Source organism: Cygnus olor, chromosome 28 (genome assembly GCF_009769625.2).
Source record: "Cygnus olor isolate bCygOlo1 chromosome 28, bCygOlo1.pri.v2, whole genome shotgun sequence".
NCBI classification, from domain to species: domain Eukaryota; kingdom Metazoa; phylum Chordata; class Aves; order Anseriformes; family Anatidae; genus Cygnus; species Cygnus olor.
The window spans coordinates 2,600,157-2,627,728 of record NC_049196.1 but is presented as its reverse complement, the minus strand read 5'-3'; the positions used below and the strand labels follow the sequence as shown (position 1 = coordinate 2,627,728).

The 27,572-nt window shown below is 45.1% G+C and overlaps 2 protein-coding genes across 8 annotated transcripts; one reads left to right on the top strand and one right to left on the bottom strand.

The window, feature by feature from the left end:
• Positions 1-26,309, top strand: NUP210L (nucleoporin 210 like). 7 transcript variants are annotated; one of them, XM_040539200.1, is made up of 40 exons: positions 1-234; positions 860-996; positions 1,267-1,398; positions 1,570-1,663; positions 2,242-2,392; positions 2,848-2,980; positions 3,968-4,126; positions 4,676-4,744; positions 5,473-5,579; positions 6,010-6,150; positions 7,019-7,156; positions 7,999-8,154; positions 8,630-8,828; positions 9,122-9,267; positions 9,857-10,078; positions 10,583-10,756; positions 11,229-11,421; positions 12,116-12,204; positions 12,517-12,621; positions 13,216-13,317; positions 14,160-14,288; positions 14,490-14,617; positions 15,280-15,412; positions 15,871-15,933; positions 16,495-16,674; positions 17,268-17,348; positions 18,258-18,389; positions 18,796-18,957; positions 19,230-19,321; positions 20,063-20,237; positions 20,872-21,047; positions 21,304-21,524; positions 22,533-22,669; positions 23,152-23,278; positions 23,665-23,814; positions 23,931-24,181; positions 24,543-24,747; positions 24,920-24,943; positions 25,576-25,650; positions 25,922-26,309. In XM_040539200.1, the coding sequence occupies exons 1-40, from the start codon at positions 74-76 to the stop codon at positions 25,993-25,995; spliced, it is 5,523 nt and encodes a 1,840-aa protein (XP_040395134.1). In that variant the 5' UTR covers positions 1-73; the 3' UTR covers positions 25,996-26,309. The 7 variants fall into 7 exon arrangements, with proteins under 7 accessions (XP_040395134.1, XP_040395131.1, XP_040395135.1 ...); XM_040539197.1 differs by having other exon boundaries at positions 2-234; positions 24,839-24,943; XM_040539198.1 differs by having other exon boundaries at positions 3-234; positions 18,799-18,957; positions 24,839-24,943.
• Positions 26,306-27,494, bottom strand: RPS27 (ribosomal protein S27). Its single transcript, XM_040539223.1, has 4 exons — positions 27,352-27,494; positions 27,013-27,121; positions 26,794-26,904; positions 26,306-26,529 (listed from the first exon to the last, which is right to left on the bottom strand). The coding sequence occupies exons 1-4, from the start codon at positions 27,355-27,357 to the stop codon at positions 26,501-26,503; spliced, it is 255 nt and encodes an 84-aa protein (XP_040395157.1). The 5' UTR covers positions 27,358-27,494; the 3' UTR covers positions 26,306-26,500.
• Positions 27,495-27,572: the final 78 nt, after the last annotated feature.

Here is a 27,572-nt window from a genome sequence, read left to right as displayed (position 1 = left end):
GCGGAGCGGAGGCGTGCCGGAAGGCGGGAACAGCGCCGTGCCGGCGGCGCCATCTTGGTTCTTCTCTGACAGGATGGGGCGGGCCCGGCTCTGTTCTCTCCTTTTCCTCCCCCTCGTGTTCTTCGTAGTGCCCGTCCTCGCGTTTAAATTAAACGTGCCCAAAGCGTTACTGCCCTTCAGTCGGGAGCTGCGGGTCCCTTTTGTGCTGGAGGCTGAGGGGGGCTGTTACTCCTGGTGAGGGAGGGGGCAGTGCTGAAGCGAAGATGGGGGCTGGTGAAAGGGGGTTGCTGACGGGACAAAAAGGGACCTGGGGAGCCGAAAGGAGACGGGAACCCTCTAAGGCTAACGGGGAGAAGGGGCAGGGCCCGAGGGAGAATATCTGAGGGAAAGTATAGTGGTGTCCCTGGCTGTGCTGTGTGCCTGTGAGGCAGGCTCTTGGCTTGCTTAACAGCACAGTGAGAGAGGCCTCAGCGTTCTGCCAGGGAGCAGGTTAGCAAGGGGATATTGACCCGTGCGTTGTGCTGAGTTGTGAGGGACGGGTTTACATGGTCAGAGCAGGGGTTGTTTGTTTTCTGGGCTCTGTGTCAACATTAGGATTTGGAGAAGGGGGACCATAAACTATTGGCCTTTGGAACTTGAAACTTGAGCCGTTGTGACTAGGCGGCACCCAGCACTAAGACTAATGGATTTAAGCAGGTTGTTACAGGAATAAATAATAAAAACTACAGTGTTTTGAGGGCAATATAAACCTGTGTTTATTTGAGCAATCTGCCCCCCTTCTCCCTCTGTTTTTTGGAACCCATTTAAAGGTACACTTTTGAGTAGAGCGAGGAAAAATGTCTTCCTGTCTTTCTTTCAGGTATTCCACACATAACGATATAGTCACTGTTGAGTCCATTTATGAGAATGGTACCATTTGTTCCCAAAAAGCGTTGCTCTCTGCTCGGTCTTCACAAGCCACAAAGCTAAGCAGTGTTGTGATAGCTGAGGAACGTGGTAGGTGGAAAAGCAAAAATCCCTAAAGCAGAAGGTAATTTGTGAGTTGAGGCTTTTTATGGAAGCCTAGGATTGTACTCATACATTTTTAGAAATATAAACACTTTATTGTTGAAAAACCTGTGGTCTGTAAAAAAAAAATCTTATTCAGGTTCTGTAGGACAAGAAACCACCTATTTATTAGTTTCACTAGTACTAGCTTCTCATGATTCTTAAGCCATTATGATCTAGTAGATGCTGAATTAAGGATTATTTGTTCTATTGCTACAGTGACAGGCCATTTACTCCGCTGTGATGTTATTGTTGATGTGATAAACAGTATTGAAATTATCTCCCGAACTCGGGAAATCTATGTGGAAGATTCTCCTCTGGAGTTGGCTGTGAGAGCTCTGGATGTTGAAGGTATTGCTTGTGAGACAAGCTTTCCTGATATAATTCCAAAGTTCTACTCTGAGAAACAAATGCTGCTTCTTGTCTTCGTATTTAGAAGGAAAGGAGGTTTGATTTCACTGTATCAGCTGGCTAGAATACATGAGTTTATCTCTCGATACAAATTTTAATTTCTGTTTTCAGGAAACACATTCAGTAGCTTGTCAGGAATGACTTTTGAATGGAGCATTGCAAAGGATGATGACATCGAAAGTTTAGAACTGTCAAACAAAGTAAGGTACCTATGTTAGAAATTATAAATGAATGCTTCGCAGTCGCTTTCATCCTGGGATACTCCTAGAATGGGTAAGAAATAGGATGGGTAAATTGGGACAGAGATGAGAAGTGATTTATCACTGCACCACCAGTAGGTGTGAGAGTGCTGTTAATTTAGCTTTTAGATAAATCACGTGAGTAAAATTGGCAGCAGAGGCAGTCTGCTGAGAGAATGCTTTTGGTTTGAATGCGAGTACAGTAAGTATTGTACAGTTTAAAATGATTTGTGATAGCCTAGCCCATGTTGTCATCACAGGGCCCAATAGTTTTGAGACAATGATCAGCAAATCTTGTCAGAGCAATTCAGAAGCTACATTTTTGGGGCCCTCAAGTACAAAAAAGAGACTGAGAAACAGACAGGAATCCAGCAGACACTTGTGAAAAAGTGTCTGGAGCAGGAGACGTGATAGGAGAGGCTCAGGGAATTGGGTTCATTTAGCTGAGGAGAAAGGTAATTCATCTACATTGTCTGTACTAGTGAATCTGAAATGATTATGGAGATCATACCAAAAGTTACTTTTGTTTTTTTTTTTTGGTCAGCATTTTAAAATACTCGGAAGCTGACTACTCTCCACCAGACTACATAGTTGAGATGGAAAAAGCAGAAAAACAAGGAGACAGGATTCTGGTGTCAGGAATCAAAACTGGTGCAGCAGTCATAAAAGTCCGAATGCAAGAATCAACCTACAAGGTGAATAATTACTGTAAAATCCTTCTTTTCAGTTCAAAAGAATACAAATTCTTAAAGTTTGGGAACCCATTTTTTAGAAGGTGAAATTTAAGAGTGTGCATAAGTACATGTGAAATTATCTATCTTGCTGCGTTACAGAGACAGCTAAGACTACCACAAGTAACAGATAAGAGAAAAAAAATCTCTTTATTGCCACTTCTAGCAGTATTGTTAGGATTACCAAGCTTGCTGGTTTTTCCCCACTAAATATTGAAGATACTGTGAGAGTTATTTTTTTCCTTGTCATTAGTTGTCCTTCACATAACAATAGAAAAATAAAAGTAAGCATGTAATTGAAATACCAGATTGGCAAGGGAATGTAGGGCAACTAGAATATTGAGCAGGTAAGGATATGGAGAAAGTGTTACTAAATTTTAATTTGTGCTATTAAAGTGTATTTACTCCTTTTCCATTAGAAAGTGGCTGCTGCCTCGATACGTTTGCTGGTTCTAGAGAATATACTCCTGATACCGTCTCACGATGTTTACCTCCTGGTTGGAGCATATATAAAATACCAAGTAGCAAAACTGGTCCGGGGGAAGATGACAGGTAAATTATTCTCTTAGCACCACCATGTTTTACCCAATCTTCCGCTGGCCTTCATAGCTAAATACTATCCTAACAGTTCGGTTTTGTAGCAGGGAAGCTGACCCTAGAGATGGTGAAGTCGTGTTGTTAGCAAATTCCCGACCGTTTGGGCCTTGTTAGTGCTGACTGAAGAGGGAACGCGGGGAAATGTGGGAACGGGGAAATGGCCAGGCCTCCGCGCGGTGGGGCAACGGGCCAGCAATGATCCAGAGGGGGCTCCAATGGAAGCCCTCTGCTTGGCCCAGTAGAACTGCTCTCTAACATCTAAAATGAGGCTCCAAGGAGGGCTGCAAAACCACCCCGGGATTGGTTCAGCAATGGGCAGAGAGGGCTCCACAAACACCCTGGTGTTGGTTCAGGACTGGGCAGAGAGGGCTCCAAAATCACCCCGGGGCTGGTCCAGTGGAGGCTCCAAAGCGTCCGTGGCCTGTTCACAGTGCGGTGAGGGCTCCAGGGAAGGTGCAGGGAGTGGGCCAGCAACGGTGCGGAGAGGAATCCAGAGGGACCCTGGGGACTGGCTCAGAAATGGACCAGAAATGGGTGCTGCAGTGAAGGCCCAGCGATTGGCTCAGAAATGGTCTGTTGAGAGCTGCAGTAAAGGCCCGGGACTTGGCCCAGTAACGGTCCGATGGGGGCTCCAGTGGCAGCCCAGCGATGGGCCCGGTGGCAGCCTGGTGGAGGCTCCAAGAAGCGCCTGAGGGCTGTGAGTTTGTTGGAGGTGGCTGGAGTTGCCCCTGATTTTTCAAACCTCGTGCGTCCATGCCTGAGAGTCGAACTAACGCACGTGTGCCAGTGGGGAGAAAATGTCAGCTAATTACGTGTTAATATTGCTTGTTTGCTGTCATTATTGTCTGATCCTTGCATTGGTACCCGTGTAAAGATAAGGTTTCATAGGGGAGTGTAGATGATTATCAAATTAATGTAACTTTTAAAGTAATCTTTTTGCAGATTTAGAATTTCCTCTTGAACATTACGACCTTGAACTTTGCGATCAAGTTATTGGGCCTGGTGGCTCTGACCTTCTGCCGGTGGCCAGCCTGGAGGTGAAGACAGCCATTGTGAGAGCAGTGCAGTTAGGACAGAGCACTCTTGCCTTTGTTCATAAAAGTATCCTTCTAAAGAGACTTCCAGCCATATATTATGTGCTAGTCCATAGCTAGCCTCTTTCCCAAGCATGGGCAACCCTATCTATAGTAATAGAGGTTGTGAGTGAAAGCGATTGTAAAGGCAGACGGGATTTTTTGAGATTTGATTCTGAGTTTCTCTGAATTCTTTAACTTTTCAGAGTAGTTTGTTAGACAGGGATTCCTTTTTGAGTCCCCACCTTTCTTCTGGGTCAGCATGTCAGCGTGCTCGGTGTTCAGCCTCAAGAGCCTCCTCACTGTTTGCCGGCTGTTCAGCAAGAGATCACTTTGTAGCCTGTACGCTTCCTTTCTCTCCTATTGACAATGACTCCTCCTCCAGCCAATTACACAATGTAGTTTTTATTGACGGGAACAGAAAGACACTCTGACGTCGATGAAAATTGGATCAAGCCCCAGATTCCCTCGCTTATTCTGTGTTTAAACCACTTTGAGTTTTATAGATCGCTGAGGATGGATGTGTTCTTTTTTCATAAAATGAAAATCCCAAAAGATTTCCTATGCAAGAATAAAGATGCTCACATGCGAGCTGTATCTGGACTTCCTAATTCCACTATCTATGTCGTAGAAGCTGGATTTTTAGGTAATAAGGAAGTGGAAGCTTGACTGTAAAAGTAACTTTTTTATTTTTTTAATCAGGAAAATACTGCTTGAAAATATCATTGCAGTCTTTATGCTGGCAGTAAGCACCTAAAACTTAAGGCAAAAACAGACTGCATCTTTTCAAGTGCACTGATTTGAAAATTGAAGTTGGCTTTGCTCCGTTTGATGGGCTGCTTTCTAAATCAGAGTAATTAAGCCAAAGATTAGCAACAGAGAATGTGCCTCAGAGCTCGGAAAGAATGTGTCATAATTGCCTTACATGCCATTTTTGTGCTTCTTGCTGAACTATATATTTTTCTTAGAGAGTGCTTGGATTCAAGAATTTGTTTTTACATGATACTGGATACTTTAGAGGATGAATAATGAGAGCCTTTCTGCTTCAGTCACTATTTCTTATCCAGGAAAGTTTCATAGTGACTGTAAGCCCTTACTGCCTCATGGCTGGCATTCTTCATTCTACACTAAAATCTGTTTATTGGCAGCAGAAAGATGTCTCTGTTACAAAAAATGGCATCGCTGGCACTCTCATTGATTGAGGACAAAGCGGAGTACAACCTTAAGATTTCTAAACCAATTCAGGAATTCTTCCGTTACCCTTCGGATTAAGAAAAGCAACTCTAGTATCAGAAGTTATTAATGAAGGATGTTTTACCACCGCTGGTTGCTGCTGATAGTGTTCTCAAGAGCGAACCACGTTTTTTATTTCAGGTTTCACTGTCTATCCAGGAGACAGATGGATCCTGGAAGTGCAGCGAGAGTATGTGATCACTGTAGAAGTTTATGATAGAGACAGCACTAAAGTTTATTTATCTGATGTGAGTACGTGTTTAGTTAGCAAGGAGCAGCCGCCAGAGGAGTGCCCTGATGAATTATGTTACTGTCATGGAGGGTGTGGAATGAATACAACATTCCTGCCCTTTCCAAGTTTATTGAAAGTACTTCCTAATACAGATGTGGAGGTAGATGATCTTTAAGGTCCCTTCCTAAGCCATTCTGTGATTCGTCCTGTATGTAGGACCGGTAAGGAAATTAGAGAGAGAAGGAAATTAACTCTTGCTCTGTTATCATCTCAATCTTTCCTACAGTCTCTCAAAAAAATTTCCATTCGGTTTCATCTGTACCAATCTTCTTACCTGTGTTACAAACCTCTACAGAAATGCACAATGCTGTGGGTGTTCATGGAAAATGAATCAGGTTTTCCTTGGAAGGGGGACACAATGTTCACCGATTTTTGTCAATTTGCAGAATCTCCGAATAATTCACCACTTCTCTAAGGAGTATTTTGAAGAGCTAATATCTTCTCGTAATGGGTCTTACCATATAGTTCAAGTCCTAAAAGATGGCATCACAGGGATAAAAGCTGAATTGGTTTCTGTTCTTCAACAGGTAAGAGACAACGATGGTAGTAATTTTCTTCAGGATATGTTTTTTTTCTAGTCCCTCAGGTTGTCGCATAATACTGCGCACATCTATGTGAAACGAGCTGCTCTGTGATTCAAGTTATGCTATATTTATCCTGCTAGAACAAGTTATTCTCCACAAGGTCTTTGCAGACGATGTCTTCTGCAGTTCCTGAATTGTGAGCAGTCCAAGAGGCAAATATGATTTTCTTGGATATGTGAGGAACCGGGCAGATGCAAAGAAAGGCTGGGAAGAAATGAATTACACCAGGGATTGTTGAACTTTCTGCTCTGGTGTTGGAGTAGCAACAGCTCTTACCAGAGCTGCATGCAGCATGTCTTCTTACACAGGCCGCGTACGGGTCAATGGCACTCTTGTTCTTTGCCAAGTAGCGTTCTTGTAAACAACCTCCAAAGTTTTGGAATGAGGGTGTTCCAGGGACTGTTCTCCATAAGGGAATTAGGTGTAGTTGTTGAAGCTGATGAGTTTGAAAGCAGGAGCAAGTTAGTCCATGCCAGCTGGCCTCAGCAGCTGGGAATATAAATTAAATGCGTTAAGGAGATAGTGTAAATGTAGCCACAGACTCCTGCCTCTATTTGTATACAAAATAAAATATGTTGGAAACAATTGGACTTGTTGCAGCTGCATTTGGATCACTCCCCCAAAAGCAGCAATTGATTTCAGATACTTTTTTTTTTTTTTTAAGCTTACATTCTAAGCAATCAGTACAATCTTCGTGGGGTTTCAGGCCTGTTCAGACCTATATCAAGTGTATTAAAAACCTTAGCTTTCTCCTGTCAGTTGTAAGCTACTTGGGTTGAAAGACTGTCTCCTTTTTCCCCCTTGTTTGTAGGACGGCTCTCAGGCTTACTTACCCGTACCAGTCAGCCACGAACAGGAGGTGAAGATTTACCTTCCCATCAAACTGTCACCTTCTCTCCTTGCGTTTCCACACCATCCCACGGAAGTCCTGTATCGATACAACCTTCAGGTGAAGCTGACTATGTCTTGGGAAATCATGAAAGCCTCCTTGGCTTGAGATCCTCTTCCAGAAGAAAAGTTAATTAAAAACTTGCAGCAAATTGAGGCTCAGTGAGAATCCTGAGCACTAAACAGGCAAAACCGCTCCTGTTTTCCTACTTTAACCTTGTAACTGTGCTGCTCCCTCCAGCAAAATCCATTTTTCATTGATAAAGTGACATAATCTTTTCCTTTCTCCAGAAATGCCATGTTCTAATCCTCCAGTGCTTTTTTCACCCCTTTGCTTTTCCATTTTCTTTTTCTGTCATGTCTTTGTTGTTTTGTTCTTTGGTCCAATGCCTGTGTTCCCAGTTCATTTGTTGTTCACTTGGCTATACATCACTAAAGTTCACTGCAGTTTTGAACTGTTGAAAGTGTTGTGTAAGTATAAGAAAAGGCAGTGGAGATGTACTTTTATTCTGTTCTTTCACTAGGTTTTCTCTTTACTCATCTGGGGAAAGGATCCTCCCTTTGACTTGGCTGGGAATATTTGATTCTACTTGAGTTGTAAAATAAGCCTACTTGTTTTTCCTTTTTACTCCTAACAGTCCATCATGATATGTACTAGAAGTCTGAAAAGTACTGTGAGATCTTCAGCTGAAAAAATTATAGGAATGCCGCTGTTTTATTTATTTTTACTGCTGTTCCATAGCTAAAGAGCCCAAACTGATATATATATATATATATATATTATATATACGTATTTGTCAGATCAATAATGCTCATGTGATACCAGCATGTCATCCTACTTCTGTTTCCAGGACGCTGTTTACCTTTAGTTTACCATGCTTGCCTTTTCTTCTATTTTTCTAGGTAGAAGGAGGCAGTGGCAATTTCTCATGGATTTCCTCCAACCAGACTGTGGTCACGGTCACCATAAAAGGCGTAGTGACCGGAGGCTTGGCCCAGGGGCACTGCACTGTGCAGGCCAGAGATGTACAGAACCCCTTTCATTACGGAGAAATACAGGGAAGTCTCTTTTCTGGGCAGATCATTGGTCTGAAATGACGGCTTGTCCAGGCTTAGAAACCAAAAGTCTTTGCTTGAAGGTCAAAGATTGTTGGGCACCTGTTCAGTAGCAATGGGCTTGGTTCTCCTGTGGCTTTTATTGCAGTTTTGTCAGTGGAACTAGTTCCAGTTTACATTCCTGTTAATGAGTAGACCTGAATCTTAGTATTTCTTATTTCTTGAGCGTCAGGTGCTTCCTAATGCAGTACTATTTAGCCATTGAATACAGCATTGTTTTATTTTAGGTTGTGTTTAGTTTCGTATAAGAACTATTAAAGCATTTGTAAACAGACGTGCTGTCAAAACATTTTCATGTACTTTAATTTGGGGTGTTTCCTGCTCAAGCCTGGGCTATTAGGCCATGCTGTAGTTCTGACCTCATCGTGCTAGCTCCTTCTGCTCTCACAGGGTGCTGCCCTGGACTTTGCTCATGCAGGTGTATGTGGAACAGCTGGCAAAGGTGGAACTTTTGCCGTTTCGTGCAGACATTGAGATTGGCCAAATTTTGGAAGCTCCTCTCAAGATGTATTTCACGGAGAGGGAAACAAGGCAGAACATTGCTTTCACTGATTGTTCCCTCTTACCTTTGGATATAAGCATGGAAAAGCAAGGAGTATTTGTCCTTGCTGAAGAAGGTATGATCGCTTAGCTCCAAAATACTTGTTTCCCTAAGTGTGTTTGAAATAATTTCCCTGAAGTCACCCCCATGTACAGTACATGGGGATTTCATTAGCCACTAACGAAGTCTGAGGCGGTCACTGCGTTGAGGAGTCTCTTGTGGCACTTTGTAACTGACTCTCCCAGCAACTAGATGGAAGCGTTGGAGAGATGTGACATTTGGGGAAACCTTTTGGGAAAAATGGCTAAAGATTCTGCTACAATTCATCTCTCGTAAGAGACCTGCTGCAAAGATATTCTTAATTTTTAGGTAATCAGAAGCCTGGACAGACATTCTGCTCCAGCTTCCAGTTAGAAGCAAAGTCTGTGGGACATACGTTACTGACAGCAAGCATTACTGTACACCAGGAGCATTTTGAAACAAGTGCAGTGTTTGCTGCTTATGAACCTCTCAAGGTGAGGAAGTGCGCATGTTCACCCCGTTCTGTTTGAATTACTAAATTGTTGAGGAGTTAATGCATTTGTTACACAGTCCCAAATCATTTTCTCTAGAAACAAATTTGCAGCTGGGAATTGACTGACACCTACAGAAACACGAACCTCTTATTCTATCAGATAGAAGTAAATCAGTTTAACAGTCAACTTGCCCTTTGTTTTAATTGTGAAACATCAGCAGGGCATTTGATGTAGTCTTCATTTTTCTGAGCTGTGTGCTGTTCTATCAGCATTTCAGTAGGTGTGCACAAAGCTAGATTTCTCGGTTAGATTGGAATAAATGAATAGAAGAACAAATTATGTTATTTTGTAAGGATGTGTAGTTCCTTGTCTGCTTCTCATATGTGTGAATGGCCCCATGTACAGCTCCAGCACTGAAAAAGTCCTCTGGCTTGGTCTTAAACATCCTTTATATTGTCAGAGTAGTTAAGAGGCCTTATGCTAGATGGTAGTATCAGTGGTTCTTATTTTTGTCCATTTTTGACCAGTGTCTTACTAGCAAATCGCATTAAAAGCAGGAATTTCTGCTTTTTTGTCTTCACATGATCAGGCTGTCAACCCAGTAGAGATGGCTTTAGTGACCTGGCAAGCAGCAAAGGAGATGGTATTTGAAGGTGGGCCAGGACCGTGGGTTTTGGAACCATCTCGTTTCTTTTCGGAACTAACTGTGGAGCATAAAGAGAAAATTGAAGTTGTACAAGTCCGATTTCCAACCAAAAGGAAACTGAACCAGTACGTTTATCAGGTTGTATGCCTGCAGCTGGGGGAGCAGGTAAGGAAACCTCTGATCTGTCTGGCAACTTAATAAGCAGCTGCAAACAGTGTGGATAAAATTGCATGTAGAGTCTCACAAAGACCATTTTCCTCGACTAAAAGGTGCATACCCTATGGTAGTATTAGCTAAGCAAAGGTGGGTTTCATGCTTATTAAACCTGTTGGTCTAACAGTTCCCCCTCTACTCAGAACTGTGTTTAGGAAAAAAAAAAAGTGCATGTCCTATTCAGGCCAGCGGTTGTGTCATACATACGTAGACAGTTGTAATGAAAATTTCCTATAAACTGTGCCTACAGAAAGTTTCTCAGGTCATTTTTGAAAGACAAAAAAATAGCCGTCTTTCCCTCACAACGATACTGGCATGCACGTACTTCAGTAGTGTACATTCAACCCCATGCATGCAATCCTTTGCATTTTAAGACACTGCTGAACATGCCAATTGTATGCACAGATGGAATGGATGAAGCTAGCTGTGTAACCGTCTTGTTGCCTGTCCTTGAAGGTGCTCACGTTCCAAGTAGGTAACCGGCCAGGGCTCCTGAACCCTGCTCCTGCCGTGGAGGCGATCCAGGTGACCTTCATCTGTGCTCATCCCGCCAGTATGTCTGTGACCCCCATGTATGAAGCAGCTACTGGTATCCAACCTTGTCCATTGCCGCAGCAGAGCAAACAGCTAGTAAGACTTGAAACAGAGCTAATGTTAATCCTGTGTTAGGATCCTGCATTCATTTGGGGGATGGTTGGGAATGCGGGATGTATAAGGTACTGTCTGTCCTTAGGTAAAGATTGTGCATCGTTAACTGGTGGTGCAGAGCTCTGTACTGGCAAAGTTGTCTATCTAGCAGTGAAATAACTTGCTTCACAATAACTGACATCCCGGTCCCCTTGCTGACGAGGTGTTCTCTGACCGCTGTGTTCAGTTTGGCAGTAATTGACTTTCTAAACTGGAAAGCTCAAAAGAGGAATCTGAAGAGCCTGAGCCCTGTAATGCGTTGGGGTGATGAAGCTGTAGCTGAGATGAAAGGAGCGGTCACTGCTAAATAGAAACCTGTCCATCACGGTTTGACTGATTCTTGTTTAGGAGGAGGAAATGTTTCTTCTAAGGCTAGGCACGAGGTTACCGACAGAAACTGTTTCTTTGGATGTAGATCCCCGTATCCAGTGTGAGGAGTACGGTTCTGGAGCTAGCTGTGTTTGATCATCAGCGGCGGAAGTTTGACAACTTCAGTTCTCTGGTGCTCGAGTGGAAATCGTTCAATGAAACCCTTGCGCACTTTTCTGATGCTAGAACCATGAAGATGGTAGCGAAGGATGATGGGACTGGGCAGACCCAGCTGCACGGTACTGCTCAGAGTCTATAGGAATTATGCCTGTTCGCATCATCGCATTCAGTCTTTCTTCCTCCTTTCCACCTAACAGAAACATGACTAGAGTGCTTACTTCTGTTTCCTCTAATAATTCGAAGCTCATAGTGCGGTTGTGAGATACAAGTGCTCTCAGAGTTGTGACCCATCTGTAGTGTGGACGGTGTAGCATCAATACTTACGCACTGCATGGTTATTTTTTGTTATCTCCTTAACACTGTGAATACAAACAGGTGTCTTTCAGAGGCACCAAAACAGGTATTCTCTGTAAAGCCAAGAACCGAAGAATTTATTGGGATTAGCTTTTAGTGAACACGTTGTCATCGTAAGTCTTCCGTTCCTGGGAGTTCAGTCTGTTTCCCTTGACAACAAATATTCTGTCTCCGCAAATCAGTAACACCTACTTTCAGAGCTTTTCTAGTATATTCATGTCCTAATAGCAGGGCGATTGATATATTTCGGGCTGATATTGTGGTAGGTTATATTGTGTGTTTGTAAATGTAAAGAGAAGGACTGGTGAAAGAATAATTCAAGTAAATAGCACAGAAGTAGATTACTGTATCCTGATGTTTAAAATTGGTTCTCAGGAACTCAGTGAAATTTTAAAAATCTTCAAAATTCTGATTATTTCTTACATCCTGGTGTGTGTGTTTTGCATCTGTTGCTTGTAGGACATCAGCTTCTAGAAGTGCACCAAATTAAAGGTACTGTTTTTGTTGGAGTCAGCTTTGTGAAGTACACAATACAAGGTGGCCCAAAAGTGAGTAATGAGGAGCTTTTCTGGTGGGCAGAAGAGGGGTTGCTTGCCTTTCACCTGATCTTTCTTTCATTTGATGGCAAAATATCCTTGACAGTCAAGGGTAACGGAGTAACAATTCATTTTCAGTTCTAAATACCGACCTTTGTGCTTTCACAGGGAGGGTTTATTTCAGCGTGTAGTTGTATGGGGGAAATGCTCATTTGCTATCTGCAATCATCGTTTCCTTTCTGTACAAGAGAAGGAAGAAAGTGGTGCTTTTGTAACCTGAGCAATACTGATGTAATATCTTTCTGACTGTGTTTGCGTTCCTAGGAAGTGTCTAACTTGCTTACCTCTGCTTCTGTGGAGTTTTTATTGGTAGAGGATGTGACTATTGTGCCAGATAATGCCACTATGTATAATCATCCTGCTGTAAAGGTAAGAACATTGCTAACAGCTTATTTTGTGCCTTTGCATTCCTTGATGATTTGGGTAGCCTTCTACTGTCAAGAGATGCTTCCCACTGGTTTTGGAAGGCAGAAAGGACCTATCTGCATAAACTCACGAACCCATTTCACTTTGGTGAAGCAATTTTCCCTTTATTATTCAAAGTGGTGTTTGATACTAAGTGTAGTTTCTGTGCCATGATGGCATCACACCACTGCTAACTCAGTGATGTGTTATTTGTTGTTTGAGAGGAATAACTTTTTGTCATCAGGTTTCAGACATCTGCCTTTCTACATTGGTATTTTAATCTGTGAAGGAATGGTGACCCTGTGTGATTGGCTAGATAGTTTTGGCGATGTCCTCATTCAGGGGCTGATTGCTGAGGGTTTTATTCTGCTCTTTATTCAATTCTTTCTTGAGCAGGATCCCTGCTGGTAGCTTAAAAAAATACATAAATAAAAATTAAAAAAGACCTCAGATTTTATAGCTCAAAGCCTGTAGTGATCTCCCCTTTTCTTAGCAAAACTTAAAACAGTTGAAGACTAAGGGCTTAGATCTTTCATATAATTTTGTTTTCATTGACAGGAGCTATTTGATCTAGTGGAAGGATCTGGATACTTTCTGGTCAACAGCAGTGAGGGTGGAATAGTAAACATGAAGTATCGGGAGGCAGAAAGTGCCATCGAGGTGATTATAGTCGAGATGTTATGCGCTAGAGAAGCCTGGGTTGAGAATTTTTGAAGAGAAGTTCATCCTCTGGAAAAAGCAAGAAATAATAATAATTTTTTTTCCTTTCCTCTGTCTGAGTCATTGTTGTTCTTAGAGCTGGTTACATATATTTCATTTTTGTGTCCCAGGCCACTTCATCTTAAGCAACTATGTAATTCAGGCCAAACATTTGCTTGAAAGAGCATTAACTTAAGGGGAATCCTGTTAGTTATTAAATAGGCCGTGTTAGTTGTGCATAGATAATCACTATTTTTATTCTTTACTCATGGCTTACTTCCACATCCTGGTTAGTCTGAGATTTTCATTTTATCTAGTTCCTTATCAAAATTCCTTCCTACAGATTTCTGCACTGCTATATCCTCCAGCAGTATCTGCAGTACAGCTTGGCATTCATGACCCAAAGGGCATGAGTTAGTAGCTGAGTCAGAAATCAAACCTTTGTCAGGTTTTATTTGAGACAGAAATCTAATCTCACTGCCAGAGAAGAAACACTCTGAACTTTTGACTGCTGCATAGTTTTGAAGTGGAAGCCAGATGTGTTAGGGCATTTAAAATTATGCAGGACAATGCACTGCTCCTTTGTTCCAGGAAAGAATCCTGTGGCGAATTACACTGACCAAACCCAGTGAAGTCTTTCTTACGCACCAAATCAGCATAACTGAGTACCAGTGAACAACGTGGTTGATTTGAGCAGTGCCTTTGAGCAGAATACCTCATTTTTGTGAATCTATATTCTCTGTAATAGAGATACAAGTATTTTCTTCAGTTACTATGGTTGTGCCTGCTTGCTTTCGTTATAGGTCACCCCTCTGCAGCCTGGATTTTTAAGCCTGGAAATTTATGATCTCTGTTTGGCATTGTTGGAACCGGTTGCTGCCTATCTGCATGTGTCTGACATGTATGAGGTGGAAGTGCATCTCACTGATAAGGTGATGCAAACTTGGAGAAGCTCAAAAGTTTCTAAGACCTGATGTGGTAGGATATATTTCCCTGCCCACAGGGAGGAGGCAGCACCAGGAGATGCGTCTTAGGATCGAGCATCCAGAGCAGGGCATAGACATAGAGGTCTTAAGAAAGAGTGTAGGAATCCCTCTCTTCCTTTCCCCTCTCCTTTTTTCTTTTTAATCTAGCTTGAGATTGGCAAATCTGTCATTGTTACTGTTCAAGTCCTGGGTTTTCAGCGACTTCCCTTGCAGAGTAAATACTTCAAGTACATGAAGCTGGAGCTGCAAGCAGCATCACCTATTGTTACACTTGCGTAAGTATTACAATTGGTGGGTTGGAACATTCTTGAGTACTAACTGATAATATTCACCTTCTATTGAAAAACAGAACCAATAATTACAGAAGAACTGTTTACAACTTCCTTGCTGTTTGCTGGCTTTGCATGAATGTCGATGGAGTGCATGGAAGGTGTCAGGACTGTAACTGCCAGTTTTAGCAATTGGTTCTCAGGAGAATCTCCACTTACCTTTCTGTAAAAAGTAAATTAATGTATGCATATCTTTTGTGGCAGGCTGGGTGATTTAACTCATATTCGCAAAGCTCTTTGAGATTTGTGGTTGCAGATGACAAAATGTTTTGCAAGATGTTTTGTCATCTCTACTGCCTGTGTTTCTGTGTTACCACGTGAGTGTATTAAATATCTGAAAGAGGCTGAAATATCTCTGCGTTACTTTACACCTGGTAGCTCTGGACATAAACTTTTCTTTTGATGGAGGAATTGATTCTCTCACGTTTATTGTATTTATTGTGTGGTGTTTTGCCACTCAGAGCTCTATGCATCCTATATCTAGGACTATGGATAACTTGAAGTAAAAACCTCGATATTATAGTAGTCACACTCAGTTCCTGCCCAAGTTCTCTTTTAGTTATAATACAGGAAATGCAAAGTGAAGTCATGCTAAAGTGTCTTCATAGGCAAATGAAAGAAGTGGGAGAATATTCTGAACTGCACGTACTTCATGCTGTTGCCGCAGGCCAGACTACTTTGGTAGCTACAGCCTGGGACAAGATGGGAAGAAGAATTACTTCTGCTCCTCGGAAAGTTGAGGTAAGAATGCACAGCTTTTAAGTCTGCTCACTTTTGAGTGTTTCTGACCCACAGTAGAATCCTTGTATTCAAAGTTCTTTAGGAAAAAAAAAAAGCCTGCTTGTATGATGACGTTCTAAAGCCTTGATGTTCTCTGACTCTTAAATTCGTGTAAAAAAGGATCCATATAAATATCATCAGTAATCATTGGTACCATTTCTGTATTTTGGCAGAATATCTGTTGTTCTCCTAGTCCCTCTATTCAGAACGCAGAATCCACTTCCTTTACTAGAAATCTTTTTACACGATAATACATTTTTCGGAAGGATGTCGTAAGATCTACTTAGACATGCTCATGTGACAGTTCAACACTAACAGTCCTAGTATTCTGTCTAGTGACATGTTTTTTCCCCCACAAAAACAAACAAACAAACAAAATGTGTAACATTTTAAAGTAGAATGTTCTTCCCTTATACCAGGTCTTTCCTCCATTTAAACTGATTCCAAAGAAAATGACTCTTATTCCACACAACATGGTGCAAGTGAGTATTACTTCTTCTGAGCAAACGATAATTTTTTGCTTCCTTTCCCCCTCAGTATTGGTGTGCTTAATGTTGGTGAAAAGAGCTTGATTAAACTAGGAGTAAAGGCTCTGAATCCTATTACCAGTCTTATTCCCAAATCCTGGCTTGTGGTAATCCAGTGGTGGCCAGACCTCTCTTTATCAGCAGTTAAGTGGATCAAGGTAGACAGTAAATTCCAGAGCCCTTCTGTGTCTTTTATATTGAGCTTCATTGATCCAGCTAGCTGCTTCTGGCATGTGCATCCTGGAACAGGGTCACTGCAGGCACAGCAAGCGTGGTCCTGAAGCTTGGCCACTTCTGTGACTGGTCTGCTTGGCCAGCCTAAAGGGCACGTGAAGAAGGGTTTCCACGTGGAACGCTGATAGTTTGAAGTGAAGTGGCTACAGCATGTTCAGGTGGAGAGGCAAAGAACAGGCAACTAGAGACAGAAATTAGTGAATCTAGATGCTGTGGTTTAGGGAATTAGTGTGTGTTTGTTTTCTCAGTGAACATCTTGTGTTTTATTTGAATACACTTCAGGTGATGTCAGAAGGTGGTCCCCAGCCGCAGTCCAGCATCCACTTCTCTGTCACTAACTCCTCCGTCGCTGAGGTTAACCGACTTGGACAAGTCACGGCAAGAACAGTAGGAACAACCACGATACAAGGCGCTATCCGGGTGGTTAGTGAAGACACGGGAGGAGTTACTGTTTTTTCACAGGTATCTTTCCATTATATTCCTCAGTCTATCTTCCTTGCCCTTTTTCTTAGAAAGGATGGTAATGGTTTGTCAGGCTTTTTAATTACCTTGGTTGCCCTGATATGGAAAATTTGACCTTGGAAAAAACTTCCATTAATATTTGTAGTGTGGCGGCAAAAGGAAGAGGCTAACTTCTTTCCTATTGTAAACAAGAGACGAGGCCACCACAAGTTGGATGGGAAGCTTTCTCCGTGCATTTTTTTTTTGCTTACTGGCGCCCCCAGTGGGATATTGTTAAAGGCGCTATGTAGTCCATGAGACAAGCCCACAGGAGTCAAAGATCTTTAAAAGAACTCCTGAAGTGTCAGGGTTGTCAGCAGTTACCGCCACTGGAGAGTTGACAGTTTCTGTAGATGACAAGGCAGCACGGCGATCTTACTGCCTACTTGGAGGCTCCGGGAGATGTGCTAGCTAAACCTTCCCTGCCTGGCAAAGAACAGTTAAGCCCTTAACCAGATACGGACAGTTTGTTTCAGAAGTCAAGCTACAGGCCACTTGCAGGCTGTTCAGTTTAGTTCGATGCCTCAAAGCTTAACTGTTGTTTTATTTTGCAGGATCAAATGGAATTAGAAGTAGTTCAGTTAAAAGCAGTAAGAATTCACGTACCTGCTACAAGACTTATAACAGGCACCGAGGTACGCATTGTAGCTGTACTGGAAACTTCTGTTGGCCAAAAGTTGAGGGGGATTCTTATCCTAATAGGCAGGTCTAAACCCTGAGGTAGGTGTTGACTTGAGTGCGGGAATCAATAAAAAGAATGTCAGTGTTCTAGTTTGGTAAGCCTAGTGTGCTAAAGAAAGCAGCACTGCTAGATTAAAGAGAAGCAACAGCCTTGCCCGGATGTTTGGACTGGTTGTTTACCTACTGCAAGGAATTCAAGTCTTGTAATCGGCTACAGCTCTGCACTTAACTGAAGTTATGATCTGGGAAACAACTGTGTGTGAGGTCAACAGAGCTGTACCATGGGGCTAGTGAGGAGGAGCTTAGAATGCCGAGTCACAGATGCCTGAAGGAGTGCTTCTTAGTTGTGTTTTAGCTCACAAATGCAGGGTATGTACTGTCTGAAATTTCTTTTTCAGAAATGTGGAGGGCTGTCACGTGCTTTGGGTGCTTTAAAAATGAATGAGAAAGATTCTGAAGGGAGATTTTTGCAGTCAGTAAGGAATGCATTTTCAAAAAGTGAATTTCTTAGCTGCTATGGAATTTCTGGATCCGTTCAGATAGAAAACATTGTTTACAGGCAGCTTGCCCCCTCGTTTCCCTGGAGATACAAGGGCCGGTTTCAGATCTTGAAATATATATTCAGCAGATTCTTGGTGGGAAGAGGGTGTGATCTTTTCATTGAGGTTAGTTTTTTAAGCAAGGGAGCGGAGGGCTTGTGTTGTATTTTGAAGGACTGCAGACAATATACTGCTGGTAATAAATTCATGGTGTATGTGTCATACATGATTCCCCTTCTACTCCCAATTTTAGGGGGTTGCGTTCAATTTCTAATGGCATGGATGACCTCACATTTCTATGGTGACAGTATTCTTCCTTTCCAGATGCCAGTCTTCGTCGTGGGGCTGAACAACATGCTGACTCCATTTTCCTTCAGTAATGCTAACCCAGAACTGCGATTTCAATGGTCAGTGAGCAAAAGAGATGTTCTAGACCTTCTTCCTCGACACATGAAGGTATGGAGAAAGCCACAAGAATGGGTTTAAGACCCAGTGCTGTTGCCGAAAGCATCAGAAGATTTTTCAGAACATTTCGCATACAACTTTTGAACCTGTAGTAGTGTCGCTGTAATTTATTTTTTTATTTTTTATTTTACCTATTATGTATGTGTGGTCCAGGTTGAGATGCTTGAGGCTGTGTGCCAGTAGAAACTTCTGTACGTCTTGTGAAAAGCAGCGAAGTCTGAACAGATGAAATCGCATCTGTGATAAGAGATCTTGTCATTAGGAACAGAATCTAAAACAAAAGCGAATTTTTCTGTTTTTACACCTCTCCTTTTTCCTTTTGTAATCTCCGTACTAACACTAGCCCTTTAGTCTAAAGACTGGCTGATATGTAGTGAGATCTGTGCCCTCTCTCTAGCAGGTTTCCATCCAGCTCCAGTCAGACAATAATGTTGCCATGGTTGTGCACACAAAATCAGCAGGTAGAACCAGTATTAAGGTGATGGTGCAGTGTCTGAATGCATCTGCTGGGCAGTTTGAAGGAAACGTGACCGAACTATCAGATGAAGTGCAAATCCTGGTAGGTGTTGCTGGTGCAGCTTGTTGTAGAGGTAGGTGTATTTTGAGAGGAAGAAACCTGTGGGCAGTATGCATGAACAGATGCATCAAAAAAGGTTCCTTTGGGGTGTACACGTTGGGCGTAGCTGCACAGAGAGGTTTACACCTCCTTTTGTTTGTTTTTTTTCTGATGATCAATAAGTGGTTTTCCTTCACTCTTAACTCCCAGCTGTCATTAATCCATTTTAAAAAACAACAGCTCTGTTTAATAATTTCTTTTTGTTCTGCCTGTAGGTATTTGATAAGCTGTCACTATTCTCTCCCTCGTTTTCCACTGAGCAAATTTTAATGTCCACGAATTCTCAACTCAAGCTGTACACAAACAGGTAGACAAAGGAAAATCCAGTCTGCAGAGACAGCTTACAATGTGTTTCACTCCTTTCAGTGCATAAAGCTGCCTGTTGGCTTATTTTTCCTGTCCCAAGATATTTAGCAGAGATTTGCGTACTTCCTGCTACAAGAATGAGATTTTGAGGCATGCTCAGTTTCAAGTTACTGTCTAAAAAGACTGTATTAAGTGCAGTTCACCACAGAGCAGAAAATGGTAGTCAGATTTTAAAGGGATAGCACTGTATGGGTGAAACATTCCCCACTGGCACCGACAGACAGGGCAACGTGATTAAGCTGAGCAAATGAACTCCTGTGTACCTACAAAAACAGATCTTGGGGCTTGGGCAGTGTCTGTTTATACAGATTTTTGGTTTTTGCTGGTAGGTTTACGCTGCATGTTTCTGGAGGCTTCTGGGTTACTCCACAGCCTGCAGATGTATTTTGGAGTGACTGCTGAGCAGGGCTGCATCTGCCCCTTACACGCAGTTTGACAAATCTCTTCCAGAGTAATGTGCCTTCATGGTGCTCAGGCTGTCAGCACAAAGCTGAAGTGCGCACTTAATGCCGTCCCCGATCTCCTGCTATTGTCGAACCTGCCAGTCAGTAATTTAGTGTGATATTGAACTAGAAGAACTTAGATACGTTTCTTGTTGCTTTAGTGGCTGCCACTTAGAGTGAAACAAACTCCCAGCCTATCCAAGTCTAACAGTCCTTTTTCACTTTTGTTCTTGGCTAAGGGAAGGGGCTGCATTTGTGAGCTTCCAAATCTTGCAGTGTTACCCCAACTCTTCCATCCTCGAGGAGCACGATCAAGGTGTCCTGAGAGCTGGACCCATCACAGGCATTGCAGTGTTGGAAGTGACTTCTCTAGAGCTCTTTGGAGTCAATCAGACAACCGTAACGGGCATCCGGGTAAGATTTCAGGCATAAACCGGTGTTTTTGTAAGGAAGCAACTAGGAACAGCTCTTTATTTCTCAATCTACTGAAAACAAATCGATGGAGAGAGACTGTATTTTGTGATTCTTTTCATCAGTGTCATTGTATCTTAGGTGTAAAAGGAAAGATTGAATTTTCAACCCTGTGAATGGGTCAGGGTTCTTATTCAAATCTTAGTATACCAGTCTGTAGAATGGAAAAAGACGTTAATATATTTCATACTGAAGAATTATTTGTTGTATGGAAAGCCTCACAGCAGTATAAAATGTTTTGTTTGCAGCTTCCTTACGTTTATTCAAAGCTATACCAACCCGCTTGACATAAATACATTGTGTGCTTTATCAGTTTGGGAGCAACTGTAGGTCCTTTGACAGGACTCTTCCAAGAAAAATCCAAGAGCTTCAGAAAATGATGCTCTGGCTGAGGAGATGGCGGTCATCCCTCTGAGTCAGGAGCCAATCATAGAAAAGTGAGACAGAAAGGGAGTGTGCTGTGCCGCAGGCAATCGCATTACGTGTTGACAAAGTACCGTGACAGCAAACAGCAAGCTACAAAGGACTCTCCAAGGGACAAATACCAAGACTTAGCTTGACTTAACTTTTTTTCCAGGTTGCACCCATTTCCTATTTAAGGATAAACATTAGTCCCAAAATCTACACAGCTGGTGGCATGTCCTTGGCTACATTTCCCCTGGGGATGTCCTTAACCATTACAGTTGAGTTCTACAACAGCATCGGGGAGAAGTTCCATGCCCAGAACGCCCAGCTGCGCTTATCTGTGAACAGGTACGGCCTTGAGAGCACTGGCACGTGGTAGGGAGACGAGAACTCAGATGACCACTCTTATATCACAAACGATAACAGAAATGTCAAGTTCCATCTTAAACATGACATATATTTGAAAACAGCTGTCCAGAACTGGGAGCTGTTTCACTTAGTCACCGATACTGTAGTAACGTGTGGATTTCCATACAGGAAACACGCAGCTTTAGATGGATGAAGTTTATCACTTTCCTCTTGCTTAGGAAATCTTTGTTTTCAGAGATGACTTGCTGCTCATTAGATCTGCAAATAAGAATCACACGTACATTGCTCAGGCTGTGAACAGAGGAGTGACGCTCTTGACTGTGCAGGACGAGAGGCACCCAGGCGTGGCTGACTACATCCCAGTGCCTGTGGAACCCGCCATCAAGCCAGATCTCTCAAAGCCTGTGGCAGTAGGAGATGTGATCTGTTTCAGCTCACCCCTTGTAAACCAAGAAGGTTTGTACGCGTTTTTCTGTAGCCTCTGACCGGGCTGTTAAGCAGGGAGACTTGTCACGTGGTCTCAGTCGATTTCAGAAGCTGAGCAAAACCAGGCTGACTGTATTTTAGTGGGAGAACTCTAAGAATTGCGAAACCTCGAAACTGCTTCAGGATGGGGTGCCTCGCCTGAGAATGGGAATGGAGCTGGTGCTCTGGCATGGTAGCAGGTGTCCACGTGCACAGAAATTCCTGAGTCTTAGGCTCCGTGACTCCTATTTATAGGAAGGCTCACTTTGTTACCTTTTCAGAGTTCAAGTGCGGGCCCAATTTTGTCGTCTTTTACACTGACACAAAAAGAGCATTTTTCCCTCATTTTCCCCAACTTCAGAGTGGCTGTTTCATAGCTATTCAAGAGGACAGGCTGCTCGGGGGAATTTACTGGTACTTAAACAAAGCATTCCTTAACTGCATTAAAAGACTCCATGCATAATGGAGTGACAGTCCTGCCTCTACAGTTTTGTTACTGACTAATCAGAGCTACATGGTAAAATAAGTCTTTGATAGTATTTTTAGAATGAGAGGTAACCAGAGGGCCTCCCAAGGAATGCAAAAAATGTTCTCCCCATTCTGTGCAATCTCAGTTGAGCATTCTCTTTACTTGCTGAACCCCAAAATTAACCTTCTGGTTTATGGTCCCAATTTACTCGAGTAAATACGATTTATGAGCTCTCTGTCCTGGAGAATAAGCAGATGCTATTTCGGTGTATTTCACTGGGAAATGCAGGGAAGGGCTTCACCCGGGATATGTTAATATTTAGGAAGATTCATTGTAGGAGGCCTAAAAAGAGAAGACCTGTGTGTTTCAGCATGCTATAGGAACTCTCTAATCATGCATGGGAAAAGATACGTGGTGTTTATTGCCAGGGTGTTAAATAAATCCCCCTCATCAGAGGCCCCTCAGTGGTCTCCCATCCTTTTCGGTAGACTGCATTCGGCAGAATCCAGCTTGTACCTCGGTGTTTGTAGGTGCCTCAGGGATGTGGCGTATCTCCCCCAGTGATAAGCTGGACGTAGACAGCGTGAGTGGAGCGGCGTTAGTGAAGAACACCGGAACAGCTACGGTCTTCCACGATATCCCAGGGATAGGGAAAACATACAGAGAGGTATTTGTCACAGCACAAGGGGAGAAGACCAGCTTGCTACTGTGTACCAGGACTGGATATGTATTTATGCTGTTCTACATCAAAAAAAGAAAACCAATGTCAGCTTTTCTCTCTGAATGCTTTGCTTATCGGAACGTCCAGTACATATGTAGGTAGGCGGTGTTAGCACAGGGATTGAAACCCTCACAGCAGAGGCGTGCAGAGCCTTTACTCCGACTTGCTGGGTGTCTGCTGCTGGCTTGCAGCTCAGTTCCTAGGTGCGAACAAAAAATGTTTGCAACTGAAGGGCCAGTTCAAAACAAAACAGAGAGAGCTTGGTTCTCATTCATGTTAAAGGTGTAAATGAGACTAAGCTTTAATGACAAGTATCCAGTTAAGCAAGTTTTGTAGAATAGCAGAAGAAAAATGAAGCAGTAAATTTCCCTGCTGTCTGTATGAATCAATGTTTTGGGCACAGAAGTGTACTTTTCTTAATATTACAGGTAGTTGTCAACGGTTCTTCAAATCTAAGTTTCCAGATTGGTCAAAAAAACTATTTAACAAACGCTCCTGATTCTTCTGCATTCCACGTTCTTGTCGCCACAAGCAGTGGAAGAGAAACCCTCAAAGGTAAAAACCCGTATTGGTGAATTCCTCTTTCCTGGTTCATGCTGACCTTTTCTGCAGTAAAATGTTTATACTATGGACACAAACATGTTCTTAGTCCGTAGCAGTAGGAACTGAATCACAATTTATCTTAATCATCTACGTGCTTTAGAAAAACAGTGGATTTTTAGTCTTTGAAACACCAAATTGCATGAACTACAACCCGCTCGCAGTAAATACAAGACTATGGACTACTGGTGGGAAATAAGTTTCTGCTTAGGAAACGGGAATGACAGTCCCAGGCTGACAGCCGGGCCGCTCTGTGCGTTAGGGAGCGTTGCGTCTCGTTTTGCTGAAGGGTCATCCACTGGAAAGAAGCTGACTGACTTGTTTCTGCTCGTCTCCTTCAGGCCCCTGCAGCCCGCTTCAGCTCAGCGCGATCACAAATCGGCTTCTCCCGGAGTCTTACTTGAAATGTGGAGTTGGGTTCAGCAGCACCATGTTGGACGTTTCGGCTGGGGAAGTCTTCCTTGTGCAGTCAGGATTCAGCATCCAAGAAGGCAGGCGTGACCTTTTAAATCTTCACGCTTTGGGCTTCATTCTGGTGATATTTTTTTCCATTTCAAACGCAAGCTCTCATTTGTTCATTCTGTTTTGAATCCTGTCTTGAATTTAGGTCTTTATGCCTGTGTGATCACAGCTAAACCCCAGCCCAGTGAAGTCCTCCTGGCTCTGAGCTTGGCTGATGCTTCTGTATACGTGACTGTTTCTCACAGCAGTGACCAGAGGAAGGGGGACACGCAACGAATCCTTGTTCCTTTCCTCCCTGCCTTCTACCTTTACCAGTCAGAATTAGTTTTTAGTATCACACAACTAACTGGTGTGCTAAGAGTGCTGGGAGTTGAAAAAGTATTAGAAAAGCTGGAGGTACGTGAAAAGCTTCCTTTTTTTGTCTCCGTTGCCGGGAAGGGAAATAAACCCCGCTACAAGGGTGTTGGGAGAGATGTGGGCTTGAATGCACCGAGTTCCTTCTGAGGAATCCGTTTGCTGGGCCACTGGGTAAAAATTGCGGTCTAGTTTCTGTGTTCAGAGATGGGTTGTGTGGGGTGATTCTGCATTTTCCCTCCATCTGACAGCTGTGTAGAGAAGAGAGGCAACAAATCATCACCCGTACTAACGCGACTCGCTGTTTCACGACTACGTAGAACATCAGTATGTGCACTCGTACGGAATTTAGGCGTGCTGCTGGCTTTCATCTTAAAGCATCTCTGCCTGTCTGTCCCAAAAGGTTCAGCCCAGTTCTCCGGCTCTGACCGTGATGCCTCCGGAGCGTTCGCTCAGCATGCCCGGGCTTGTCTCCTACGTGGTCGGCGTGGTCAACTTCACCTCTCTCCAGCAGATGCCAGCACCGGCCTTCGTCAACGTGTCTTGTGCTCTCACCGCCCAAAGGGCAGCGGTAGCAGTGAGAGCTCTCACCGGGGAGTGCGCGCCCGGTGAGCACCGTTAGGGGAAGCTTTTTCTGGGAAGCTCTTGCAAGCCGGGAGCTACCCGCGTGCAGCACTTACCCTGTCCTTCGCGCCGCAGGTCAGTGCAGGGAAGTGGGAGTTCATCACCGGCTAGCGAGCTCTTACCAGGTCCTTCTCTTCACTCTCTTTGCTGTTTCAGCGTTGACAGCTGTTATGTTCCTTGGTAAGTGATTTATAACTCAAGAGTTCACCCCTAGAGAAAGCAGATGTGCGCTTCCCTCGCTGTGATTTTAGGGCCGGTTCCGCATGCCCGCCTTTCACAGCGCAGCACTCTTCGGGAGCTTTAGAAAACTGACTGAAGTCATTCTAGAAAAGATGCGACAGCAGTTGTTTTTCTTGAGCAGTCCTCCCTTCGGTTACTGGGGATCTGAACCTCAGCCAGAGGCAAGAGGCAACAAGGAAGGAAACTTTCACTCGTGACTGCAACCCCTGCAGCTGTAGGCAGTGTAACGTGATAGAATCCAGGAGGATGGAGGGGGAAGCAGCGTTCTAAGGAAGAGCTGCCAGATTTGGGGGAAAAACCAAGCTGCTAAGTTGAACGCAGCCAGCCTGCGGTGCAGTTAGAGCACAGCCTGAGCAGCTCCTGGGGGCAGCTGTCATTAAAAGCAGCTGGTGGCTGACCTGCAGGAGTCAGCAGTGGGATCTGGGCCCAGAAAGGGCTTCCAGGTGCAGCCCAGGGAGGGGTTAGACCAGGACCCCACCTTCATGGGTTCAGAAATGACAGCCCAAGTCCCTGACCGTAGCGCGCGTCCTCGAGGGGGCTCAGAATCTAACCAGGGTGCTGGTTTTGTGCAGCCCACAACGCTTTCCTGACCAGGCTGCAAACGGTGCCTGTTGTGTACGTGCCTACCGCCGCTGTACCTCAGACAGGTAAGAAAAGGGTTTTTGCCAACTCTTCTGGCGGTTTCTACTCCGATTTACTACACGCGTGCCAGGCTGGCATCCTGGGTTCATGGCGCAGTGCGGCTCGGTGAGTTCGTCACCACCGCTTTAGGCACAAACACCCCCAAAATTCACCACCAAGGGTGAACTCCAAGAACAACACAGGGCCTTTGGAGGGGTTTGGAGAACGTCCCCTCTGTGAAGGGTCGGGAATGCTTGAATTCTCAAAGCAGCCTCCCTTTATTTCCTTTTTTTGCAGGATATTCCTGTCCTGCCAGTTCCCAGCACGAAAGGAACAGGCCTCAGCTGGGGCTCTGGAGCGTGCGGAGGTGAATCCACACCAGAGAGATCCCCACTGCGAGCGGGGATGGGTTGTTCCCGACCTGAACGAAAGGAAGCGTTTCATTTCCCCTGTTACCTGCTGATCTGAGCCTCGGATGTTGAGTACCTGCGCTCTTCTGACGTTTAACTGCACGGTGGGGGCCGGGCCCGGTTACTTTTTGGGATTAAGGGCAGGCCCGCCAGCCATGTTCCCTCTCACGTGCTCTGCAACCGCTCACAACCCCCGTTCTTTACCAGCCCAAGTTCAAGTTATTCGTTACAGCTCAAGACAACAAGCGCATTAAAGGCAGACCAGCTTGCGTGTATTTTATCCAAAATTTATTGACAGCAAGATGGGTGGGGCTACAGGGACAGCATGACAGTCACATTCCTGGCTGGCCTTCCTGGACAGCACGCTCAGGTCACACCTTGGCGTCTCGTTCTGCGGTCACCTCTCCTCCCGGCGAGCTGTGCGGGCATCTGTGCGCGTAGTCCCAGCCATCGCAGCTCCCTCCGCTTAGTGCTGCTTTCGCCTGAAGGAGCATCCTGGGGGGGGGGGAGAGCGCAGCGGTGAGCGGCTGCTGCCCTCTGAAACCCCTCAGGCTAACGCCCACGCAGCGCTTCTTGGGGCTGGTAAGCCGGGAGATTTCTCCGTCTCCCCACAGGAACGCACCTCCCTCCTCCTTCCTTGCCGAAGGAAATCGCCCTGAGGCCCAAACCGTTTTTTTAACCCAGCCGCAAACCGTTCCGCGCCCCCCACCCCTCCGGGGCTCGGCGCCCCCCCCCCCCGCCCCGCGCCGCCTCACCCACCTTCTGTGAGCCTCGCCTTGCCGCCGGTGGGCTGGCACAGCACGGTGGAGCAGCCGACGCACAGCACGACGGTCTGCGCGTGGCTGAACACCGTGGTGATCTTGTAGCACCCTGCGGGCAGAGCACGGGGGGGGGGGGGGGGGGAGGGGGAAGGCGGCGTTAGGGCAGCACCGGGAGGGAACCGGGCCCCGCGCCGCCCCCCGCCCCCCAGGCGCCTACCGGGGCACTTGACGTCCATGAAGTAGGAGTTGGGGCTCTGCACCAGGCGCTTCTTCTTGTGCTTCCGCTTCTCCTCCTCGGGGGACGGGTGCAGCAGGTCCTTGGCCAGCTGCGGGCGGGAACAGCCGCGCTCAGCACCGCCGCCGCCGGGCCCCGCCGCCCCCCGCCGCCATCTTGCGCCCCCGCCGCCGAGGAGATGGCGGCGGGCACGGCCCCCCCCGGCCCTCCCCGCTCTCCCCCGCCTCCCCTCGCCGCCCCCAGCCCCGCGGAGCCCGGCCCCGGCCCCCGCAGCCCGCGGCGGGGCGGGGAGCCCCGGGCCCGGCGGCGCGGCGCACTCACGGGCATGGTGGCGTGCGGGCGGCCGCGGCCGGAAAGGGGCCGGAGCGGAAGCGGGCGCCGCTATATCCGCCGCGGGGTTCCCCGCACGGGCGGAAGCGAGGCGCGGCGCCATCTTGGGAAGGGCGCCGGCAGGGCGGGGGCGGCCATCTTGGGAGGGCGGGGCGCGCCTATTGGGCAAGGGGGCGGAGCTCCTGGACGACGGGGCGTGGCTCCGGGCGGGG